This window comes from Anoplopoma fimbria, chromosome 19 (assembly GCF_027596085.1).
Source record: "Anoplopoma fimbria isolate UVic2021 breed Golden Eagle Sablefish chromosome 19, Afim_UVic_2022, whole genome shotgun sequence".
NCBI classification, from domain to species: Eukaryota; Metazoa; Chordata; class Actinopteri; order Perciformes; family Anoplopomatidae; genus Anoplopoma; species Anoplopoma fimbria.
In genome coordinates, this window is record NC_072467.1 from 23,352,872 (window position 1) to 23,376,122 (window position 23,251).

Genomic DNA, 23,251 nt, shown 5'->3' on the forward strand with positions numbered 1-23,251 from the left:
GTTTGAGCTCTGATAATTGTTATTTCAAGACTGAAAGCTGCCTCCTAGGATTTCAAATACACTGCGCTTATATTTAGGAAATCAAGAGATTTATTCAGCAGCTTGCTGATAACGTTTCTGTTTGTACGCGGCAAAAATTTGATCTGACATTTAATGCCTTTCTAAATCAGACAATGAAGTTATTTCAGTGTCTGATCAGGTGTTTCAACATCACTTTGTCCTGAAATACTGCAGCTAAACCGTGAAAAACCAAAATATTAAATTCCAAAAACTTTCTTTACTTGTTTGGGTTTTACCTGAAGTAGCTTTCAAGGCAACACAGCAGGAAATTAGATGTTTAAAAGGGTAAGAAGGGAGGATAAAAACATTTTTCAATTGATAAAAATGTATTTGCTTCCCAAAATCTCCAAGTACATCAAACAAAAAAAAGGAAATCAGCAAATCTGTCATTGAAGAAAAGCAAGATTGATTCTAAATCTACAAATACCTTCATATTCAGATGTAAAAACTAGATGTTTGTCTGCTTTACAGGCAGTCTGTATTTACATTTTACATTTAATTTAAAACACATTTTTCCATCTCTTCCTGCAGCGATGGTGGCGGTGCTGCCTCCTCAGACAGTCCTCTGTGGACCCGGCCGATGAGGAGGAGGCGGCGGTGTGTCTGCAGGCGGCCTGGAGGAGCTACATGGAGCGGAGGAGGTTCCTGCAGCAGCGGGACTCGGCCGTCGTCATCCAGAGGAGCTGGAGGAGCTGGAGGAGCTGCCGGAGACGCAGACATGAGGCGGCCGCGACGGTTCAGACGGCGTGGAGAGGATTCAGGGAGAGGAGCCGCTACCGGCGGACGCACAGGACTGTGACGCAGCTCCAGGCGATGGCCAGAGGACACCTGGCCCGACTCAGGTGAACGACAGTTATCTTACATCAGCTTCAGTTAATGAAATCGTTTCACAAACACTGGTTCAGGACCCTCAGGTGGGTCGCAGGAGATTTTATAAGGGTCCCCCAAGTGGCTCAAAAAAAGTTAAAAAATCTTCTGCAAAACATTACATTTGCATCATAATCTTTTAAGAGGGCGCTTGGACCAAGAAAAAAAACCCAATATCTGGCAATTTCTGCCTGTTTTAACTTTTCCTATTTATAGATTATGGCCCAGAAAATCTCCAAGTTCAAAATCTGTAGAAACCAAAAGGTTAGGTTTTCAGCAAAATTATGATGTTTAATATCCTGCTCAGCATTCTGCCTTGTATAAAGACACGTTTGCATTATTCACTGCTAATGTCTTTAGGTTCAGGGAGGTGAAGGAGCTGCCTGAAAGACAACAGAGTCCACCTGCAGAGATGGATGCAGGAACCATGGAGGACCTCGCCTCTTCAGGAGAGGAAGCTCCGGTCCAGGATGTCTCCGTCGAACTGTCCGAAGACTCTAAGCCGCCTCCGTTAGATTCTGAAGAGACAGAAAGAGAAGAGGACTCGGAGCGAAGCAGGAGCACAGACGAGACGAGCCATAAGAACCGGTCGAAGCGAGAGAGCAGGCGGATGAGAGAGCTGGAGCAGGCCCAGTTCAGCTTGGAGCTCCTCAAGGTCCGAACCACCAGCGTCCAAGAAGACCCGGTCCCAGACGGCGGCACCTGTCAGCTGGAAGACCCTCAAGGACGGGTATCTCCTGCGAGTCACGGTAGTTTTGAACTGCTCAATGTTGAAGACATGGAGACCGAAGGCTCGACTGGACCTCAAGAACAACCCCAAGCACCGGACGTCCCACTGAGAGACTCGAACTTCAATGAGAAGCCTGCGATGGAGCCAGCGAGCAAGGCGGAGGGTCCAAAGGCGACGTTTTATATCGCCTCGGACCAAAGTCCAGTTCATGAACCAGTCCTGAAATCCAAAGAGAGACGGGAGTCCACGTCCCGTAGGCCGGTGGTGGTGTTGATCAGCATGCAGAAGGAGAGCCCTGTGGAGGAGGGGGAGCTGCTGGCGGCCCGAACCCTAGAAGGAGCTTCTGAAGCAGGAGCAGCATCACCCGGTTCTCAAATGACCCCCGTTATAAGCTCGGAGGCAGCATCCGAGGTGGAGCAGCCTCATGGGATAGCCACCCAGGCGGAGAGTGATGCATCCATGGTGGATCCGTCTTCCACCGCCCCTGAGTCAAGTCCAGAATCGGGACTTTGCTCCTCAGAGGTGGACATCCAGATCGTCCTGGAGCCAAAGTCCGGCGTCCCCGCTGTCCTCCCCAGTCAGCAGGAGAGGAAGGTGGTCCGGCCCCAGCAGGAGGCTCCCAGTCCGGTCCTGGACACCAAACCGCCGAAGGCTCAGAAGAAGAGCTCCGCCCAGACTGTGATTGTGAACATGGTGGAGAAACCTCCCAACACTGTGTTCTCCCCACCCAGACGCAAGCTGCCCTTCTCCAAGTAAGTGGACCCTGTTATATGACTGCAGGTCAGAGGTCATCGTTTACATAAAGAGAGGCAAATCTGATTTTATAACATCCACCCATACCCATACTATTTCAACAAAGGAGTTTTCTAAGTAAACATTTGCCCAGAAAATTCTAGGAAAAAGAGCATTTTATGTATAAGAATGTGATGTATTGTGAATATTAAAAGCACTTAACCTGATTATAGCAGCATAGCTTTAAGGCTGGTGAAGAAAGTGTAATGTTTTTTTTCTTGCAAACTTCCCCTACTACAAAAGTACCATGTAAGCTGGCAGTAAAAGTAAAAACTTTAATTTTTGTAAAAGTTTGACTGAAAGAAAAAGACGGAAAAAAAAGAGACGAGTAGATTTTTGGTTTTTCTAAAACTTTGAGTGTCTGTCTTTTGTGTTGCAGGTCAGATAAGGATTTGGTGAACCAGGAACGATCTCTGGCCATGTTCAGAGACGACTCTAAATCTGCCGGATCCAGAAACAGAGAGGTAGGATAAACACACACACACACACACACGAACACACACACGAACACACCCACCTGCTCCCTTGCAAATCACATGCACATCGTTCTAATCTTATTAATTTTGTTTGTTGATGTGTGCAAAATAATCTTCTTGTGATTTTATGTTGAGGGTATATTTTTCAAACTGAAAAAAAGTACATCTTTTTTTAATTTTATATATTACCAATTTGATTTATACTTCAAAAATATTACAAACAACAGAATCAGATCCACTTTAATTGGCCACATATGCTCACAAATACAAGGATTTTGACAGATAAAGAACCTGGTATGTGTTCTCATACCTTGCCAATAAAGCTGATACTAATCCTGGATGTGTTCCACAGTAGCTCTGTGCTTAGAAATATACATAAATCAAACCAGCATATACATACAGCAGGTATACAGAAAATAAAGAAGCACACACTGTACAGCTATTATGCGCTATAGATGTGAAAATAAAAATGTAGAAAAAGAAAGCTAGACCTGTGCAGACTTCTGAACAGCCTTGTCTCCCTCTGCTAAAGAAAAATGTATGAAGTGCAATAAACAAAGTTATAATGTATGCACATCCTGTATACACAGATTCATTTGTAAGGGTTGTTTAGTTGAGAAACTGTAGCTACTTTTTGTAATTTTTGCTACGAATTTACCACATAAAAGATGTATTAGGGGTATTTTTTACCTTAAGTCTTACCCACACACAAACACACACACACACACACACACACACACACACACACACACACACACACACATCAGCGGCTGACCTGGTGTTCCTGTGGTTGCCTGGAAGCAGGTGGGCCGCCCCGGCCCCAAAAAGAAAGCACGAATGTCCCGGACGCGCTCCGACTTCCTCACCCGCTGTAACTCGGAGGGGGCGACCCAGTCTGACGACGACGACGAATACTACACCCCCGTCCACTCCCACACGCTGCCCCCTCCCTGTCCCCCCCAACACCCACCCCGAGGCCGACTGTCACAGCGACTCCGAGATGGTAAAAAGCACACCGGATCTCCGGGGGTCCCTTGACCTCCCAATCGATCGACCGTTTCTTGTCCACTCGGGGCGCCCTCCCTGCTCCTCCGGAAAGGGGCGGAGCCTTTTAACACTGCTATCCCTCACTTTCGTCGTTCTGTTCACTGCAGTCTGACGTTTCTCCCCTTCACTCACACAGACCGTCACCGTGGTCGGTCTGTAGGGAGTGGACTTGCACGTCGCTCTGGCTGAGAAGCTGAGAACTAAGTCATCACTTTTAGCCTTTTCATCTCACACAAGAGTACATCTCTCTATCAGGGGATACTTCAACATTTAGAGTTTAATCGCATGTTTCCTTCAGTGCACAACATGCCATGTTGTAAGAAGGTCTGGAACTAACAATTATATAAAGATGTCCTGTCTGTTTTGTTCAACCAATAATCCAAACCCTAAAGATTATTGATATATAGTTAAACAAAAAAAACAAGCTAAACGACAAATCAACTCTCAGAACTGTTAGCCACTTAATATAAAATACAAATACTTGACCCATTGCACTAGTTCTAAAGGGAAAGGTATTGTTAGGTGGAGCTGATTATTTATTTTTTTCTTAAGCGTTGTTTGTATGTAATTAGTTTATTAAAAGCATTTGCTGCTGCTGGTACACTTGTGAAATGAAATTGGGAACCAGACCCTTATAGAATCCTTCTCACAGTTTGGCAGTTTTGTCCTGAAGGACGAATGGAAGGTTTAAACTCAAAATGCCACATGCATTAAGGTATCTCTGTATCTCCTTCTTCTTCTTCTTCTTTAACAATAAACTGTGTTTATTGTTAAACACAGTTTAACATTTAGATTTAGATTTAGATTTCCACAGTAGGGTCTGACTGAAGATCTAAGCCTCTCCTGAAAACACGACGTCTCGCCTCGCGTTGCTCTGCACGCCATCTGCTGCATGCTGGACTCGTTCAAACCTCGGGCAGAGCGACTTCTCACTAACAACGTCATTTTCTAAGCATGACCTCTGTTTCCCTCTCAATATCCCAACGTCAGCGTTATCCTCTGTGATACTGCTGTTTTCACTCACTCATCAGGTTTATTAAATCAGTATATTTAGTAGAAACACTAGAACCAAAAGTCATTTACCTCAATATGTTCTCCTTCTACATGATTTACAAATATGTACTGCATACGATGCATACTATACTCTATGTAGTACAACAAAGTCTATTTATATAACTACATAACATGATGTTTCTGTCCATAAGGCACAATAAAGAGGAACCAACCTGTGTTCAACAGGAAACTTATCACAGCTCTCCAAAGCCACAGCATCCTGGACAAGTGTTAAACCCTTTTTCATAAGCTGCTAAGTTGAAATAAATGTTAAAGTTTCTTTATTCTAAACCCAGTTGTCCTTCTCTGCTCTCCAGCCCTCTCACAAAGACCAGAAGAAGATCCACAAGACCATGTCCTCCGGAGACCTGGGCAAGGAGGAGGTCCTCAGGAAAACCTCCAGTCAGGATGGAAGGTGAGAGTGACAGAGAGTCTCTGATCACACAAAAATGATAAAAGACTTCAATACATTTATAAAAACATTGACTGATGTTGTTCCTGTGGGTTTATTTTAAAACTGCAGTGTGACATACAGATGCCTGAATTACTGAGAGCACGTGATACAGTTTAAGAGTTTAGACTTTTACCCATGAATTTATTGTTTTATTGGTGGACATTTGGTGCATTCTTAAATGAATTTAGTTAAATGAAGTGTGTTGTGTGATTCAGCAGGATGAAAGGAAGGATACGATTCTGGAGTAAGACGAAGCACAGCGAGAAGAAGCTGTCGAGAGAGAAGCAGGCCAGCAGGAGCGAAACAGCAGAGACACATGGTAAAAAAAACAAAACTGTAGTTTTGGTTGCCTTCAACAAGGAGGTCAGAGGTCATGATGAATAGCGTATTACAGTATATTATAAGATATCATTTAGACGTGTAAAATAAGTTTATGAAGATTTTCTGGTGTCATTTTTTTAGTAATCCACCTTCTCTCAACCTCCTTTGTCTTCATCCTTCCAGAAGGCCCTTCCTCTCCTCCTCACATTCCAGATTTGGAGGCGGCTCCTTCTCCGGGGGTCAGGGACAGTAAGGAGAACAAGGAGCCGTCTCCTAAGATGAAGAGGCGCCGGAGCGTGAAGATCAGCAGCATCGCTCTGGAGCCGGCCCAGTGGCAGAACGACGCCCTGCACATCCTCAGCTCGGCCCACGACTACCGCAGCATGAACGACTTCCTCATGAAGAAGGTGATGGATACTTCTTCCCTCAGTTCTACCACTAGAAGGACATCATCTTTGTTTAATTCATCCAGGTTTTGAGATAATTCCCACCGCCCTCCAATACAACTGTGGTTAGATGATATTGTTTGTTGACATCTCAGCGTTGATAAATCAGAATCAGATTTAAAACAGTTTATTGCCAAGTATGTTTACACATTCAGGGAATTTGACATGGTGATTGGTGCATGACAATAAACACAGTGCAAACGTATAAGACATATTTAAAATGAATATATGAAAAATTACAATAAAACACAATAAACAAACAAACAATATAAGAGTACGTTAAAATGAGTCTGTTATTAAAGTGTCAAGTGTCTACTTAAAGTGAGGAGTTGTGCAGATTTTTTTTATTCTGCAGAAGATTCAGATTAACTTGCCAAGACACTTATGTGTAATTCTTAAATGCTTTAATCACCAAAAAGAACATTCCCTTTCACCTCTGTTATGTTGGGGTGGAAAAATGGAAAACAAAATGATCTGTGTGGTTAGATACTAAAAGAGATGAGTGGGAAAATATGTTTTGCTTGTCAGGAAATCTTTGGAATTAGGTGCCATTGCAAAAGTTGTGCAAAAACACATAGTTTACAAGGTGAACGTCTAATGTTTGGCTGAAATCATCTCAGCCATCCACATAATATGTATTAATTTATGTAGAAAATACTTTATTTAAATTTAATTAAACTGAATTTAACTCACGGGTCTTTCAAACGCTATTTGAGTCTGTTATGTCGGATTCAAAATAGTATATTCCCTTTGTATTCTGTTTAATTATGTGCTAAAATCACCTAAGAAGATGCATTTACACCCTTTTTTGAAGTGTAATTATTGTGTCACAGTGTAGTGTCAGCATAGTGTCAACTTTTAAAAGGAAACTCACTTACCAGTTACTTAATTTTTTTCAGCTTTTGATATTTACGTTTTCTAATGAGCTGAGCTGTTAACTCGAAAATAATCTGTCCCTCCAGATCGCTGACCTGGAGTCTGAGGACGGTAAGAAGGACACCATGGTGGACGTCGTCTTCAAGAAAGCGCTGAGGGAGTTCAGGATCAACATCTTCAACTCTTACTCCACCGCCCTGGCCGTGAGTCCTCTCTGCTTTTTTCTCTTTGTTTGTTCTCAGCTGTGTGAAGAATTCCAGATACATTTGGGTGCTTGAAGTGTCTACAACCGTGCAAACTGTAAAATAAGACAACTTTTTTGTGGGCTCCTTAGATCAGAAAACTTGTATTTCAATAAGCAATTTTTAGGGAGAGGGCCTTAAGAGGACAGAGGTCGAATACAAGTTTTATCAGACAGACTATAAAATGAAACAAAGTGTTTTTTTAACATTAAAGACAGACAAAAAAACTAAATATCCTATTTTTCAATGGAGAACCCTGAGTTGTAAATGTCTACTGATGTTTTTGGATGTTTAATTTGTCATTTGAAACAAAAATCACTGATGATTCTGAATAATTCCAGATGGATGACGGGAAGAGTATCCGTTACAAGGATCTCTACGCGCTGTTCGAGCACATCCTTGAGAAGACCATGCGTCTGGAGCAGAGGGACTGGTGCGAATCGCCGGTGAAGGTTTGGGTCAACACCTTCAAGGTGTTCCTGGACGAGTTTATGACCGAGTACAAGCCCATGGAGGGAACGATCGGCCGGGTAAGAAAGTAAAACACAGGGTGAATGGATGGAAAAAGAAAAACTTGACATAATAAAACACAATGAATTCCTAGGAATAGGTGCAGATAATAAAAGAAAAAGTATTTACCTAATATTAAAACATTTTCCCAAGAGATTTGTGGTCCATTGTTCCTTATTGTTGTCCATTGTCCATTGTTTTGCAAATTTCCCCGCTGCGGGACTAATAAAGTATTATCTTCCTTACACATCAAAAGAGAGACCAAAGATTGTTGTGCCAGAGAAAAATGCTGTTAAAGTTTTTACCTTAACTGTTCATCTAAGTTTACTTTTTGGATTCTTACCGCCTGCCACAGGAATGCTAGGTCCTGTTTTATTACTTAACTACCTTTTGCAATAAAAATAATAACTACAGTTATAAATTCTGCACTCACAAGAAAAATGCACACGGTAACACATTCGTCTCTTTCCAGGCTCCTAAACGTGAACGCAAGAAGTCGAGGAAGAAGGAAACTGACATTGTGAGTTTTAACGGCACACTGACACCTAAAGTGTTTGAATTTAAAAAACAATGATGTAGTTGATCTGACCGGCGTCTCTGCTGCCCGTCTGCAGGTGGAAGAACACAACGGCCACATCTTCAAGTCCACTCAGTACAGTATCCCCACCTACTGCGAGTACTGCTCCTCCCTCATCTGGATGATGGACCGAGCCTGCGTCTGCAAACGTGAGTGAGGACTGGGCACAACACACACACACACACACACACACACACACACACACACACACACACACACACACACACACACACACACACACACACACACACACACACACACAAAAACACACAAAAACACACACAAAAACACACAGGGAGTCCATCATTAGAGGCCCCTAAAGGACTCATTCAGGTTCTCATTTGGTGTCTCGTGGGCCCCAGTGGAGCTGGTTAGCTAGAGAACAGGAGAGGAGACGAGGAGCGAAAACAAGGAGAGGAGAGACGAGGAGGGAGATGAGAAAAACAAAGACATGAGAGGAAAAAAAGAGAAAAGAGAGTAGGATGAGAGAGTAGAGAAATGAAGGAGAGGTGAGAAGAAGCGGGGAAACGAGGAGAGGAGAGGAGAAAAAACAAATAGATTAGAGGAAACAAGGAGAGGAGATGTATGAAGAGGAGAGGAATCAAGGACAAAAGAGAAGAAGAGGTGGAGATGTGGAGAGGAGAGGAACAGAGGGGAGAGGAATCGAGCGAGGAGAGATGAGCAAGGGAGACAAAAACAAAAATAAAGAAAGGAGAGAAAACAAGGAGAAGAGATTTGATGAGAGAAGTGGAGAAAAACGAGAGAAAAACAAGAGAGTAGAGAAGAGGAGACAAGGTAAAGAGAGGGAACTAGGAGAAGAAACAAGAAGAAGAGAGGAAAGGAAAGGAGGAGAAAGGAAACACTTGAATAGATAGTTAGGAGGCTTTCACACATTGCTGCCTTGTACTTCTGCTGTGTTCTTTTGAGAAGGAAGGAGGAAAATTCCAACTAGGAATTGTCTTCCTTCCATGTAAACATGTAAAAAGTCCTGTAAACTAGGTTAAAACCAGCACTGGTGTCTGCTATTGCATGAAACGTCAACTGAAAAGGAGATAAATGTGACATTACAAGCCAAAAAACACTTCAGTTTTCAACATGTTAACACTGAAAATCTTCACCCTGGCAGGAGTTTTACAAAAGCTCCGTGTGACCTTAAACGCTGGTAGCTGTGGACGAAAGGCCAACCTGATAGTAAAAGCTCCATTTATAAAAATATCTCTGTACGTGTGAACTCGTTTTTGCATTTGTCATTGTGCATCATCAGCTGGAGCTAAACAAACAAACAGCAGCTATTCACTGCACCCTGTGTGTGTATTTAACTTCTCTATTCTCTGGTGACACAAAGAGCTGATGAAGGAATGACTGATGATTGATAGCTGCTTGAGCTTCTACTTCATAAATATTGACAGTGGCAACACGACAAAAAATAGTGCAATACTTTAGTATGACGCATGGGTGGTTACTGTGTGGTTGCTGCACACTTTTTTAATGAGGAAGGAGTAGCTGCCAATATGAAAAAGACAGAAAAAGACACAAACCTGGAGGGAGATTCATGTCAGGAGAAGAGACTAAATTAACGGTAAATAATGACCTTTACTTTGGTGGACAACAACGAGTATTTGCCAGATTTTCTTCTTTTTACACAACATTTATTTGCCTTTTGTTTTGCATGGTGTTTGCATGGTGTTCACCATAAAGGCAGGCTGTAAATATCTACCAGTCTGCCTAATACCACACACACACACACACACACACACACACACACACACACACACACACACACACACACACACACACCACACACACACACACACACACCTCTCTTTCACACACAGACACACACACACCCTCTCTTTCACACACAGACAGATATACTCACCAGCAGCAGTTCCTAATGTTCTCCTAACTCACTTACTCTCAGGCACTGACGCCCCTGTGTGTAGTTTTTATTTCCACCCACACAGCACATTACACCCCCTCCTACTCTTTTCACACACACACACACACACACACACACACACACACACACACACACACTACACACTCACACACTTGCCCTTCCTCCTTGAGTGTCAGAAGAAATTTGATTAAACCTCATAAATCCATCTTCTATCTAGTTTCAAGCTCCATCTGCACTCACAGTGAGCAGCAGACATCACATCCAAACTTCCCATCACCTCATTGTTTAACTTCTGAAGACCTTGAGGTCTTGACTGACTAACTGACCGACTGCAGCTGTTGTTGCAGTTGTGCGGAGGTTGTAGAAGTCTGATTGTGTCGATCTGTTTTCTGCAGTGTGTCGCTACGCCTGCCACAGGAAGTGCTGCTCCAAGATGACCACCAAGTGCAGTAAAAAGGTAGGAGGAGAATTTTTATTTATCTGACGGTTTCTCGGTTCAGGATGCTGAAATATCACAGCGGTATTAAAATGCACATAGATAACACTGTATATGAATATCATAGCACATCAGTTTAATCACTGATCAAAAGAATAGTCAATTTTAACATGTAACTAAGCCACGTTTTTGGCCAGATTTGTTCCATTTTCAGAGAGCTTTTGTTGTTCTGTGTATTTGTACTGTACTGTACTTTGTACTATAATTTGTACTGTACATAGACATTTTCTCTGTGAGCTCAGTGAGCAAGAATCTTGGTGGAAACGGACCATCATTTCTGCTTTTTTAACAAAAGCGTTCTCTTTTTTTTCTTGGTTAGATATTCAGCCTTTAAGTCTTCTCGGTAAAAGCAATTACTTGTACCGTTTAATTTGATGAGTAACAGTTGCAAACTCTGCTGTCAACATTTTCTTAAAGGGACACTATGTACCTCTTTAAAGATGAAGAAAAACAATCTTCCTTTAATCAAAATAAAGTTCAATTCATGACTCATAAAACGCACTCTTGCTCCATTCAATGCACTCAGAAGTTTTTTGGCAACGGGCTGATTTGGTCTGGTATGACCACTAGCTAATAATGGCTAATGTTAGCATATTTTAACTGGCCCCCTTTAAAGTGACATGTTTGTGTGTTTGTGTCTGCGTTTGTATTTTTGTACACAAGTACGATCCGGAGCTGTCGTCGAGGCAGTTTGGCGTGGAGTTGTCCCGTCTGACCAGCGAGGAGCGAACGGTTCCCCAGCTGGTGGAGAAACTCATCAACTACATCGAGATGCACGGCCTCTACACTGAGGGCATCTACAGGAAGTCGGGCTCCACCAATAAGATCAAAGAGCTCCGTCTGGGGCTGGACACAGGTGAGACTGACACGAAAATATAGGGAAAAATAGGAATATTTTATATCTGTCTATTATCTGTGTTTTCATATAGTTCATGTTTATTCTTAAGAAATTAAATGTATGCTTCTGTTGTGAAAACTATGTTAGCTAAAGTGATAATCTTTAAAAGTTTAAAATAAGAGCTGATTTTGAAATGAAAGTCAGTATTGCATACTGTAAATATTCTAGTGTACTATCCTTCTTCTTTTAGTTTTCTTCTTTTCCTCTTCTTTTACTACTACTACTACTACTACTACTTTCACTCTACTACAACTACTACTAGTTTTATTTCTGCTTCTTTTCTTCTACTTCTATTACATCCTCTATTATACTTCATCGTTTCTACTACTACAAATAAGATGAGTAGTACTTCTACTACTGCGACTCTCCTACTGCTACTATGACTCTACTACTACTACTTTTTTCTTCTACTAGTATACTACGACTACGAGTCTACTACTACTTCTTTGTCACCTTTATCTTCTTTTTCTTCTACTACTAGTACTACTTCTAGTAAAAGTATCATCACTTTGACTTTACTACAAGTAGTACTAGGAGAGTCATCATAGTAGTAAGATGAGTCATACTACTACTTTGACACTACTACTACTATGACTGTACTACTACTACTACATCGCTATGTCTCTGTGTGCACTTTACCCTATGCTGCTGTAAACCTGCAAATTTCCCCGCTGCGGGACTAATAAAGGATTATCTTATGTTATCATCTTCTTTTTGTTCTTCTACTAAATCTACTTCTACAACCACTACGATTCAACTACCTCTTCTGCTTCTTCTCCTTTTACTACTGCTATGACTCTACTACTACTACTACTACTACTACTACTACTACTACTACTACTACTAATACTAGGTCTTCTCCTACTACCTCTAAATATACTTTATGGAGTCACAAAAGGAGAAATATGAAAGTAAATGTGTCTGTTCCAGATGTGAGCGTTGTGAACCTGGACGACTACAACATCCATGTCATTGCCAGCGTTCTCAAACAGTGGCTCCGTGACCTGCCCAGCCCTCTCATGACCTTTGAACTGTACGAGGAGTTCCTCAGGGCCATGGGTAAGCTCATAACCAGCTCCATCAGTGACTCCTGTGTCTTCCAGCTGAGAGTCAGTGTCCAAAGGTGGAGTGTTACTTAGTCTGAGGGTGTGCGTTTGTTTTCATCTTCAGGTCAGCCAGACAAGCGGGAGGTGATCCGAGGGGTGTATTCAGTGATCGACCAGCTCAGCAGGACTCACCTCAGCACGCTGGAGCGCCTCATCTTCCATCTGGTCAGGTGAGTGATGACATAAGAAGTGGAGTGCAGTGGAGCCTCAGGCAGGACAGCCTCGCCTAAAAACTGGGGGTTTTAAAATAGGATTTGAATAATGTCTTTGCCTCTGAGCAAAGTATTTTTAGATTCTCTTTGTTTGTTTTTCCTACTGATTATGAAACACGCTGAATCAACTGGCTGTTAGCCCTCCTGTGTTTTGTGTTTGCTGGGAATGGTTGTCACGCCCTGTACCATCAGGATTAACAGGATTATACCGTGGTGTGTTTCAGGATCGCCCTGCAGGAGGACACTAACAGGATGTCGGCCAACGCCCTCGCCATCGTGTTCGCTCCCTGCATCCTCCGCTGCCCCGACACCATCGACCCGCTGCAGAGCGTCCAAGACATCAGCAAGACCACAGCGTACGTCCACTGTCCTCCTCTATCCTCTGTGGTCTGCTAAATTCACCACTTTACTTAAGTACAATACTTAAGTAAATGTACTTAGTTACTTCCCCCCCACTGAAAACACATATATCTCTGTGTGCACATGCATAATTAAATCAAAGTCATACATTTACAAAGGATTGGTAGTTTTGTTTCATATATGATTTACTGCCCTAAAGCTGTAGTTTTTGTAAGTTATGTAAGTTATGTGATTTCCTGTTTACACAGTTGATGCTTTTGATTGGACGGCGCTACAGATGTTAGCTTACTTTCATAACAGTAAAAGCTTTACTAGCTGAGAACGTTTTAATGGTGCAATCTGATTTAGTGAGTAACCTCATCCCATATTCTACTCGTGTTCTATTCTGTTCTACGCTAAATGGATCTCCTCTTCTGTAGGTGTGTGGAGCTGATCATCAACGAGCAGATGAGCAAGTACAAAGCTCGTCTGAAGGACATCAACAGTCTGGAGTTTGCAGAGAGCAAAGCCAAGAGCAGACTGACTCACATCAAGAAGTCCATGGTAAGATTAGATGATGACACACGGCTCAAAGTCATATTATTCTGAAGACGTTAGTGTGATTAATCCTTTTTGCTCAGCATTGACGTGGATGTGTTTCCTCTCACTCATCATTTAAATGGTGACATGACAGTTTTCAGCTCCACGAGCAGCTGGCATGGTTTCACACCATGACAGGAGATCATTCATACATCTCTCATCAACAGATTTTGAAAGCTGACATAAAAACACACACTCAATGTGGATATACCTAAACAATATAACACATTGCATTCAAAAGATAAAATTGTTGTAACATTATGTTAAATCAAGTGCTTGGCTTTCTTAAAAATTGGGGTCCCACAACCACCCTCCCTCTTATGAGAACATTTCTAACTACGTATTAAATGCATGTTCCTTCTGACTATAACCTTCTAACTCACTTCACAGCCACATCAGAGGTTTAAAAGGAGCTATTTTTCTTTTATAGTAAAAAAAAATGTAGTGTTAAGAGAGAAAAGTAAATTAGCCCCACTTGCTTACTGTTTGCATTCATTTGCTCATATTGGTCATTTAAATAAATACATCTGAATCAGAATGGAAAATAAGACAACTGATCTGAATCTGAACTGTTTAGAGTTATGCAAATAAACTGCAAAATAGCAGAAGCAGTGACTTACACTCATTGTGAGATGTTATGCAACTTCCAATTAGTTCACTTTAACAAGGAATGGAATCACTGTGCTCCCTAGATGGCATCAATCTGTGTAATATGTATTTCTGGCAAACATCACTCAGAAAGATGCTGCAGACTGATTCTCAAGCTTCTTGAATTTATCTATGAGCCAGCTGTATCTAATCTTTGCCAATAAGCATTTTTCAGATCAAAAAATGTGTAGACATCCTGGTCACTAAAAAAGTAAAAAAAAGTACTATCAACAACATGTACTAAAAGAACCAAAAGTATAAGTAATTGTTTGTCAGACTGGGCCATTACATCATTATATTACTGGCCCATTATTACTGAGGCATTAACTCTACTTTAATGTTTCAGCTTGTTGATATGGAGTTCATTTTAAAACAGATGGTAGTTAAATATATAAAACAGCATCATAGTTTACACTTACAACATCTTTTGATTGTAAAAATCTCAATAAATGTCCAATAAATATAGTGAATATATATTTATTAGTTGCCTCTGAAATGTAGTGGATTAGAAGAATGAAGTAGCATTAATTGAAAATACTGAATTACAATTTCAAGGTAGTTGTAGAGTAGAGTAAATATACTTTTTTGCATTCCACGGCTATATTTAACTAAGTGCCCTAAAGAAATTCACTTTCAAACTAAATTAAACTCTGTTTTAACCTAAATGTTTTAACGTCTTTTGACTTAACAAACCACCAAACCGGTGCTTACTTGATTCACCGTTCCATGACCCTAATCTGTCCTTCCTTCCTTCCTTCCTTCCTCCACCCTTCCTTTCAGAAACCTGTACTAATTGCTGTTAGGTTTATGAGCATTACCCGCACTTCCACCCCGGTATGTATGCCCCTTCTCACTCCATGTGCCAGCCCTGCACCACCGCCACTGCCACCAGTCCCGTCCTATCCGTCATGTCCATCCGATCCGTCCGCTCATGCTGTCTGTTACCGTCTGTCTGTAGCTCTTTCAGCTGTCTGAGTATATATCAATGTTGTGTTTCAACAGGCAATAATTCATAAGGTGCTTGAGTGATAGCTCTTAGAATACACTTTGCTTAATACTGATCAAAGGTTACATCTACAGTATATTTACTTTTAAACAGTGTGGTATTGATTTATACTTAGATAATGTAATGTGGCTTTTAGCAGGCACATTATAGAGTTGAAGTATAAAATAGACATGACATGTTTCTGCTTAGACTAGTCTGACTTAAATCAAATTCATACCTTGGAGACTTGATAAGTAAACAAAGCACTGAGACTTGACTTGTTGATTTATACTTTTAATATTTTCCAAAATTGGCTTTGATTCTTTTTGACCTCTTCTACTCCTTGTGGCAGACTTGACTGTCTTACAGAGGCTGTAGCAGGCTGAGTGTAAGATCTGCTATCATATAAAACTAGAAAGCCTCAGAAATACATTGCACCGAATCTGTACAACAAATATTATGAACCCAAAAATTGTGAGCTTGGGAATGGCCATCTTTTAGGCCTGTTTCCATCATGTTCTTCCTTTTTACACTAAACTTTCAACATTTGAATAGTCTCCTAACAAAACACATATAAACATATAAAGACTTGACACACAGTGCTGAGCTGCATCTCAAATGAATCTTCAGCTTCCAGATGATGTTCACCACTTGTATGTGACATTTACTGCTCACCTGCTATCTCGCCCTATAAAGATCCCCTGTACCACCACAAATAAAGGACAAAAATGGGTTTATGGTAAAAGGAATGTATTGAACAAGAAACAGATCAATTACTTCTTTATTATTAAAAATACTTTGGGCTTTCACATCAAACGTGTCACCATGGCTTCGCACAGAGGACGCCATTGTTCGACCCTGGAGTTTTATTTGTTCAACTTTGTTCACAAATACACTGAGACTCAGAACTTCAGTCGGACTCAATCGTGTCCCAAGATTTAAAGGGATCTTTGTCCTGATGGTCTAAGGAAAGAGGGTGTCGAATAATGTACAATGTAAACCTCTTGAGGCAAAATTTTGATTGGTGATATTGGGCTGTTGTATGAATAAAATTGACTTGACTAAAGTTGCTTTTATTAGCTTTTAGGCAACTGTTGTGTGAGCAGATGGGATTTTAACAGCAGCTAACACAAGCTTATAATATGATGTACATTTTGAAGCTAATCTAGTTAGCGCACTGCTTACATTGTTTTTGTTTTTTGTCAGATTTGGCTCATAGTGTAACTATGTAGCTCTTTGTTCTTGGTGTAAAGTTAAAGGAGTTTCCATGGCGACGTTGTTTCTTTGTCTGCCACCAAACCAAGCTAACTACCTATCTAGCTGAAATGCTGCTGTAACTTTATTTTTACTGCAGTTGTGTTTTAATATTTGTGGTCTGAGAGAGCAGCACTGACCGCTCGCTCTTTGCTTTCTGTTTCTGCTCCATAACGTATTATCATGCAGCCTAACACAGCTAAACTTAAGGTAATGCCTACCCGTGTGTGTGTGTGTGTGTGTGTGTGTGTTTGTGTGTGTGTGTGTGTTTGTGAGTGTGTGTCTGTGTGTGCTCGCTAAAAGATCAGCTGACCTCATAGTTTCTTAGCTGTGACGTTGTGATATATCCGTGGCAATACATCCTCTGTTGTCGAAACATCCAGCCGTGTCTATAGCGAGTCTGCTGTCTGTGCTCCATCGCTGTCACCGTCAACAACAACCAAATTATTATTATTATTATTATTAATACTATTATTATTCGTCATCCTCCATTAAGACACTCTCTAACTCTGTGATTCTGTGTGTTAACTTGCAGAGCAAAGGCCGTGTTCGTCAAAGCAGCACCAACTCAACATCGCCTCCTCTCAGCCCCAAAGTGGCCCCTGTGGTGGAGATGGATGCAGAGAGTGCAGGAGTAGAAGGAGTAGAAGGAGTAGAAGGAGTAGAAGGAGGAGTAGAAGGAGGAGGAGGTGGAGAAGGAGGTGGAGGAGGTGGAGGAGGAAGAGGAGGAGAGGATGCAGCAGAGGCCGGGCCGAACGAGCAGCAGCAGCAGGCGATGCAGCATGAGGAGCGAATCCTCACCGAGCAGATCGAGAGTCTGCAGAAAGAAAAGTACGGCGTCTCTGTGGTCGAACCATTCAGATGACATTAAAAGTGTTTTGTTTAATGTGTCACATTAAATTAGTTATTATTGCCCCAAAAACAATGTGTGGTAGTTGTGTTGCTTAATGTCATTACTCTGCAATCTGTGACATTGAACCCTTCAGTGACACACAGTAATACATCTCTTATCAGGACAACATTGACCTTATCTTTAGTAAGAATATCTTGTAGGCCAAGTAGGAACTTGAGGTCAGTCTTTATTACTAAATCGAAATAGGAAACACCCAAAAGTTCAAATGTAATTACAATAATTTAGATAAGCTTGTAACCTGTGATTTGTGTGTGTGTGTGTGTGTGTGTGTGTGTGTGTGTGTGTGTGTGTGTGTGTGTGTGTGTGTGTGTGTGTGTGTGTGTGTGTGTGTGTGTGTGTGTGTGTGTGTGTCTGCAGGGAGGAGCTGACGTATGAGATGTTGATCTTGGAGCCGCGGACGTCGGACGATGACACTCCTGAATCCGAAGCATCGTTCGGCACGGCGGACAGCTCTGAGAACATCACCATGGAGACGGAGGGAGCCACCTCAGACCTCTCTGGTACGAGACTCTGATTGTGTGTGTGTGTGTGTGTGACATAGTGTATTTTTTACGAGTTAATTAAGGTAACAACTTGATTAAAGCTGTAAAAGTTTCATCACTTCATGTTGACTCATTTCAACAATCTGGTTAGAGTCCAGACTCCAGAAGAAAAACAAGTTGTTGCTATCAACTATCCATCAACTATCCATCACACATGGATGGTTATTATTGATGAGTGTGAGCAAGATAAAAGTTGCGTTTCATGCCAGTGTTAGAGAACAGGCTGTAGAAAGATAACAGGAAATGAAGGGAGAGAGATAAAGAGAGAGCGAGATGGAGAACAACATGCAACGACACTGCTAAAGGATTACAACAGAAGACTAAGAAAAAACAATAGAGTAAAGGACGTAAACATATAAAAACAATAGAGTAATAAATATCAAGAGTGTAAGAAGTAACACTGACACCAGTGCAGAATAGAGTAGAAATAAGAGTTAGATACATTTGGTAAAATAATTCAACTAAAATATAAAATGATAACAACACAAGAAAAAAAAACAAGCATAAAAATATAAAGTGTATACGGAGTGCCTAATAGAATGTCAGATATAAAAATAACATGGTGCATGATAGTGAGAGTGATCTTGGCAATGATATTGAAAAGTAATAAAAAGTAATACTGCAGGATGTCTACATATATTGATGATAAATAATAAATGATGTAATATTAATAAATAGACAATGATGAATGTGTCTGTACAGAATATTGTCAACATGGTAAAGTGTGTCATAAATCAATAAATGCTTAAGAGGGATCGAGTATTACATTACATTTACATTACATTACAGTCATTTAGCAGACGCCTTTTAGTATTATGTGCTTTAACACCTCTGCTCTCTCTCTCTCTCTCTCTCTCTCTCACTCTCTCTTTCTTTCTCTCTCTCTCTTCTCTCTCTTTCTCTCTCTCTCTCTCTCTCTCTCCACAGATCGCGTAGTTTTTCCCTCCAGGAAGTCGGAGTCAAAGAGCAGACGAGCTTTGCGCCGTCAGCCCGACTCCCAGGACTCGGCGGACTCCGTCTCCACCGTCTCCTCCTACCACCCTTCCTCCTCTCTCTCCTCCAACGCCTCCGGATCCCCCTCCCCTCACTACCGGTTCCGCTCCTCCTCCTCGGGGCCCCTGCTCACCTCCTGCGGTCTGGGGGCCCCGTTGGCCGAGGCCGAGGGGGGCCACGGCTCGGGCAAGACCCGCCACCGAATCAGGCTGAGCCGAAGCTCGCCGCGGGAGCCCTCGGGGGAGGCCACCGGAGGGAGCCGGACTTCAGCTCGGGGCCCCAGCAGCTGGTTCTGTACGGCAGCAACGAGTTCATGGTGTGAAGCCGAGTGCAGGAGGGCGCTTCCAGAAGAGGAGGAGGGAGAGTGTCGGGGCAGAAGGGGGGATAAATGAGGCTGGTCTCGGGGTGAGGTTCGTACCCAGGTGAGGCCTTCTGCACCTCCTACGTGCCCTCCTCCCTCCTCCTTCCTCCCTCCTCCCCCCTGGTCCAGACGGAGCAGAAAGCTGTGAGAATAAAAGAAGACAAGACTGGAGACATGACACGGAAAGGACAAAATGAAAAGTCAAAAGAAAGCTGGAACAGAGTGATGGTGAAGTGATGGTCGGCCATGTTTGTCGACCCCCCCTTTGATCTCAGTGCTGAGAGAAGGCGTGAAGGACGGTTGGTTGAGACACAGAGGAGAACCCCACACCTGCAAAAGCCAAATCTTATAAAGCCCCATCTTTATTTTTCAGCATGCGGACAGGTGGATAAACACACCCCTCCAGAATAAAATGTAGCCATACTGACTGAACTGGCGGACGTTTTGTCTGTAACCAGCGCCAAGCTAAGTCTGCTTTTCATGTTTACAGAGGACATCATCACACTTTTTACCTACGTCAGTTTGAAGAGACTGTACAGAAAAAATGTTAATTATTATTATTATTATTATTATTGTTGTTATTATTATTATTATTATTATTATTATTATTATTATTATGTTACAGAGGAAAAAAACATGTACATAGAAAGAAACTCCAGTGGTGCTCCTGGGTCGTTCATTGTCGATTGGTCTTTATTTCCTGTTCTCTATTTTGCAAAGTGAAGTGTCCGGATTTCCGGTTCAACTTCTGTTTCTGTGCTGGTTTATTGCTCAGTTTACCGTCACTTGCTGTTTTTTGTTTTTTTTACTTCTCTTGTTTCATATTGCGCAGTAAAAAAAAGAGCCAGTTCTGTTGACTCTTTGAGAAATAATAATAATAATAACAGAAGGAAAAGCTGTCGATCTACGCGTCCGGTGTCACGTTTACTTTGCCTGAGGTGTCACATGTCAATCAGCCATAAGTGTATTGTATCCGTCTTTCCCTGCAGGCATTTTGTTTCCCCTCCTGTTTTATTCAGAAACATCAGTGTTACTACATCAGGACTTGAATTTTTTTTAAATACACATATATATACATATATATATTATTGCTGTATTATAGGTGTTGTTATTGATGTCAAAAGATTTCATGTTTTTTGTCGTCAATATTGTTTCATAGTTTATTTTTGTTCAGATGAAAGCCATTTTTCCTCTTCCTGTCTGCATGTGTGTGTTTGGAATGAATGAATGAATTATTCCTGCCACTGTATCCGCTCTCACACACACACACTAGGGTTTCCCCACCCAAAGAATTCTTGTAAAGGTGAAAAATAAGTTTCTGCAACCATCGAGTGACACTAAATCAAACTCAGACGTTATGAAAAATGTTTTATGTAGTCTGAGTGTCATTGAACCTGTGGGGGAACTCTTGCACTCACTCCGTCCATGATGTCCTCTGAGCCATCCATCTTCTACTTCTTCTACTTCTTCTTCTTCTTCTTCTTCTTCTTCTTCTTCTTCTTCTTCTTCTTCTTCTTCTCTTTTCACCATAACAGTAGCTCTTCCGTCCTCTTCTCTCCCGGCTCTGGCTGTGAAAAGTAGCATTTAACCTGCGTGTTAAACCAGACAAAAAAAAAAAAAAAAAAGTAGCAACTAACTCAGACCGTCCACGTTGTCTCTGCAAATATATATCCTTGCTCTCTTTCTGTCTCTGTCCACACACAGCACCGAAACAGTCACAGTTAAATATTCAGTTTCATCGGACTTATCAGCAGCTTAACCGCAACCTTTAAAGCTGCACTATCTCTCCTCGCTTGCTGTGATCAGATGCTCTTGAGCCGCCTTCGCTTCGATCTCACCAACACAGTCGGTGTTAATCAACTTTTCCTTGAAGATGGAAGTCTCACTAAACACTGTGCTGATCCCAGTTTTTTTTTAATGCAGGTTTTGGAGACGTGTTGTCGTCTTTGCAACATAAACTGAAGAGCTGTTTAGAGAAGGAAAAAAAACTGTTTTCGGATGTGAGCTGAAAGGACAAAACTGTTTCCTGGTCAAATATCTAATAGGATGATCTATGTAAATGTCCAGGCTGTCAATATGGCAAAAAAAAAAAAAAAAAAAAAAAAAAAAAGAATTTAAATACGTGAATGTACCTGTCACTGGAAGGCATGCTCTGCTTTCTCTGGTTGTTTTTTGTTCCTCTTTTATACACAGTGTATGTACTATTTATGATCATGCTTTTGGGGTGTACATTGGTTTAAAAGAATCTGTTATAAAAAGGTGTTATAAAAGGATATATTATCCTGTGTACGGTTCATTATCTACTATTAACCATGGCGACATTTTAACAGGCCGCACTCGGTCTGTCATGTTTGTGCTACGAAGCGAGTAAAAAAAAAAAGAAAATGAAAGAAAGAAGAGCGCTGTGTCTCTTTGTCCGCCCCTCTCTGGACACGGTTATGTATACGGTGCAATTTGTGTTACATTTCTTTCTTTTTTTTAATGATACAAACATGTTTATGGTTGTAAGGAGAAAAAAAAGACTTTATGGGGGGAAATTCATCTGCTTATTAAAAAAGCAAAACTGCAGCCAAACACAAATGAGTTGAGTAATATTTTGCCTGATAGATGTCAAAAGATAAATGTGTGTTTTACTTTGAAAGGATCCTTTTCAACACGTCAGTGTATCGTCACACATTTGTGTTGCTTCTAAATATAAGATGTTCAGTTATATTTGAAGGCACAGTGAGTAGATATCGACTGCTGCGGTTTGCAAATGACATATTCAAATATCTCTCCTCATGCTCGGCTCGAACGCTATATTTGCTTAGTCAGACCTTTTTAGTAGCTTCCTGTTGGATGTGTGCTCACAATAGGGCAACTAGTTGCTATGTTTTTAAAGAGGGTGACGCCCAGAAACATCCTGACACAACAAAATAAGAACATACAGCCCGAGGGGCAGATACTCTGGAGATACAGACGCCAAAACTAATGATTAAGAGGGATTATATTTTAGGAAGTTAAAGGCCTTTAAAGTTGCCTTGTCATGTTTACGTTCAATGTTTCTCACCAAAACTCATCGAGGCCTAAAAACCATGTGCATGTGAATTTCCTCTCTCTACGTTTTAAAAAGACAGCCTTATTAACATCCACGTTCTATAGCGTTCAGTCTTCTTCTTCTTCACGGAGTACTCTGAGCGTATTGAGTCAGTTGAGGCAGAGCACTGAGGTCGTGCTCGCTTATGCTGATTTGGCTACCAGTCAATGTGATGCAGGTGTATGGAGCAAACATTAAAAGTACACAAGAGTATGTGGACAGGTGTAATAGAGGTTTGAATTCTTAATAGACCCTTTTTCATTTAGGACATTTTAAAATGTAACAGTAGAAAAAGGCACAGGTGTGAATAATAATATTATTTACCTTTTTTTGTTTTATTTTTAGGGTTCTGGCCATCATTAATATTACTCGTACACCTTTTTATCTTTTCTTACTATATATGGAATGTGTCTGTGGTACTTTTACTGGTCATTGTTACCTACAGTACCAGTCAAAAGTTTGGACACACCTTCTCAT

General features: G+C 41.3%; 1 protein-coding gene across 1 annotated transcript in view; it reads left to right on the forward strand.

The window, feature by feature from the left end:
* Positions 1–19,736, forward strand: part of LOC129107814 (unconventional myosin-IXAb-like) — a 140,894-nt gene extending 121,158 nt beyond the window's left edge. The window contains 22 exon segments of the mRNA XM_054619374.1: positions 592–902; positions 1,288–2,409; positions 2,829–2,913; positions 3,727–3,878; positions 3,880–3,928; positions 5,343–5,440; positions 5,695–5,798; positions 5,984–6,207; positions 7,209–7,325; positions 7,706–7,894; positions 8,347–8,394; positions 8,489–8,600; positions 10,747–10,808; positions 11,511–11,703; positions 12,676–12,804; positions 12,916–13,021; positions 13,288–13,419; positions 13,843–13,966; positions 17,425–17,720; positions 18,160–18,302; positions 19,272–19,576; positions 19,579–19,736. Of these exon segments, the coding sequence (XP_054475349.1) occupies positions 592–902; positions 1,288–2,409; positions 2,829–2,913; positions 3,727–3,878; positions 3,880–3,928; positions 5,343–5,440; positions 5,695–5,798; positions 5,984–6,207; positions 7,209–7,325; positions 7,706–7,894; positions 8,347–8,394; positions 8,489–8,600; positions 10,747–10,808; positions 11,511–11,703; positions 12,676–12,804; positions 12,916–13,021; positions 13,288–13,419; positions 13,843–13,966; positions 17,425–17,720; positions 18,160–18,302; positions 19,272–19,576; positions 19,579–19,659 (4,182 nt within the window). The 3' untranslated portion in view covers positions 19,660–19,736.
* The last annotated feature ends 3,515 nt before the right edge of the window (positions 19,737–23,251 follow it).